This window comes from Silurus aristotelis (assembly GCF_946808225.1).
Source record: "Silurus aristotelis genome assembly, chromosome: 25".
NCBI classification, from domain to species: domain Eukaryota; kingdom Metazoa; phylum Chordata; class Actinopteri; order Siluriformes; family Siluridae; genus Silurus; species Silurus aristotelis.
In genome coordinates this window covers 7016020-7017861 of record NC_139598.1, presented here as the reverse complement: position 1 = coordinate 7017861, position 1842 = coordinate 7016020, and the positions used below count along the sequence as shown (strand labels likewise).

Below are 1842 nucleotides of genomic sequence, written 5' to 3'. Positions count from 1 at the left end.
CGTGGCTCCACAAATGGTCGACTTTTCCAACGAGCCAAAGACAACCGAACATCTGAGTGGTAGAAATAAATATGTAAGTTTTACACCCTGTGCAAATGGAAAGGTGTTTCCACAACAAAGAGCGTCAGGATACCAAGCAGTCTGCAATCAGGACAAAGACACCGGCGTTTCTGCGGCTCTCGAGAGCAATTATTTGGAAGGTGCACATTCAAAAAAAGATGCAAAAACAGTCATCTGCCTCAAGCAACCATCACCTCTCAAAACAGTTAAGACGGAGACTGAGGAATTCACCACACACACAAACCTGGACACTACAGGAGACACGAAACTCAACCACGTTAAAATCAAAGTCGAGGACACTTTTGATGACTATGAATATGCAACCCAAGAACACGCTTATAAATGCAAGGAGACATACGATGAAAACGAAGACGCTTTGTTTCTCAGTACTGATCATTCAGATCGTGCTAAAGATGGCAGACAAACATTTCCCCCTCCTTCCAAACAGGAACCAAGCAGCACTTTAAACACTCAAGGGGATTACAAAAACGCAAGGTTCAGGAAAAGCTACCGGACACCAGGTTGGGGAAAAAAGGCAGAAAATGTGAAGACAAATGCGAAGGTGGACAGGAGTCCTAGACCTACTGGCAAATGTGGGAGCAAGAGAACTGCAACCCAACATGCATCTTCTTTAAAAACAACTTTTAACTTCATGGCGAATTTTCCATGCCCTCCGTCTCTGATCGTCGGCAGTGATGGAGATTTGAGTCCTGCTTACTCTTTAACCTCTTTCAGGACTAACCAGGTGCCTCATCCTTCTCATCCGGTGTGGACATGGCAGCTCGGCACTTCTGTTATACCTCCTCACTTAAACCAGAGATTCAGGAAAACAACATAAGCCAACTTTTGAGAGGTCAAGTCTTCAAGGCACTGATAGTTATTGTATTTTTTTTGGTTGTTTCGGTGGGCATGCAGGAGGCCTACACCTCCATGTTGACGTGCTAAAGAACCCCAGGATCACTGTGGACGTTTGGAAAATTTTCATTAACAATTGCAATGTTGTGGATGTTTACTATACGACCTGTTGGAATTTTAAACGACATGCCTAAGAATTTTGGAATAGACAGACCTATCCAATTTTTTTCCAGGAAAGCTTGACTTTGACTATTAATATCATCTCTTGCGTTTTTTTGTAACTTGCAGATTCCAAATATTTTCCCAAACATTCACAATAACAGTTAAACTTATTGGAGGTATACACTTTGGACCGGGTTTACGTATTTATTCAAGGGCTGAAGCCTAGTTGGTCCAGACTCCCGTCCCATACTGCGCCGTCCCCCTAACACACACACACACACACACACACACACACACACACACACCCCACAACAATAACAGAAAGGCCCTGGACGATTGACAATCAGGAGCTGTTTGGATTTGCACGAAGTTGAGAAAAGGGAAGAAACTCCAAATCGATGTAAAGGCATTGATAGTCTTGGAGCTGAAGCACAGATTTGACTATGCATTGCTACAATGCTGTAATGCTCCATAATAGGCTGGTAATTTATATATATATTTTTACATTCTTCAGAATTCTTTCCACCTGGACATGAATGAAGTTGCAATGTGACTTACATTTTAATTAGACCAAGTAATTATTGTAATTAGGTTCACTTGGCCTAGTTATTCGGTGCTCTTTTTGCTTGGTTTAGCTAAAATGATATTTGACCCTTTTTGTGGCAAATTCTTTCTTCTTCTTTTTTTTTTTTTTTTTTTTTTTTGTTAATCAAAGACAGCTTTAAACACAATGTGGTCTTCATGCAGCCATGATAATGTGAACAA

General features: G+C 41.2%; 1 protein-coding gene across 1 annotated transcript in view; it reads left to right on the top strand.

The window, feature by feature from the left end:
• The first annotated feature begins 6 nt into the window (after positions 1–6).
• Positions 7–1842, top strand: part of skida1 (SKI/DACH domain containing 1) — a 2935-nt gene continuing 1099 nt past the window's right edge. The window contains exon 1 of the mRNA XM_083529198.1: positions 7–1842. This exon is cut by the window's right edge and continues 1099 nt beyond it. Coding sequence (XP_083385324.1) covers positions 14–898 — 885 coding nt within the window. The 5' untranslated portion in view covers positions 7–13 and the 3' untranslated portion in view covers positions 899–1842.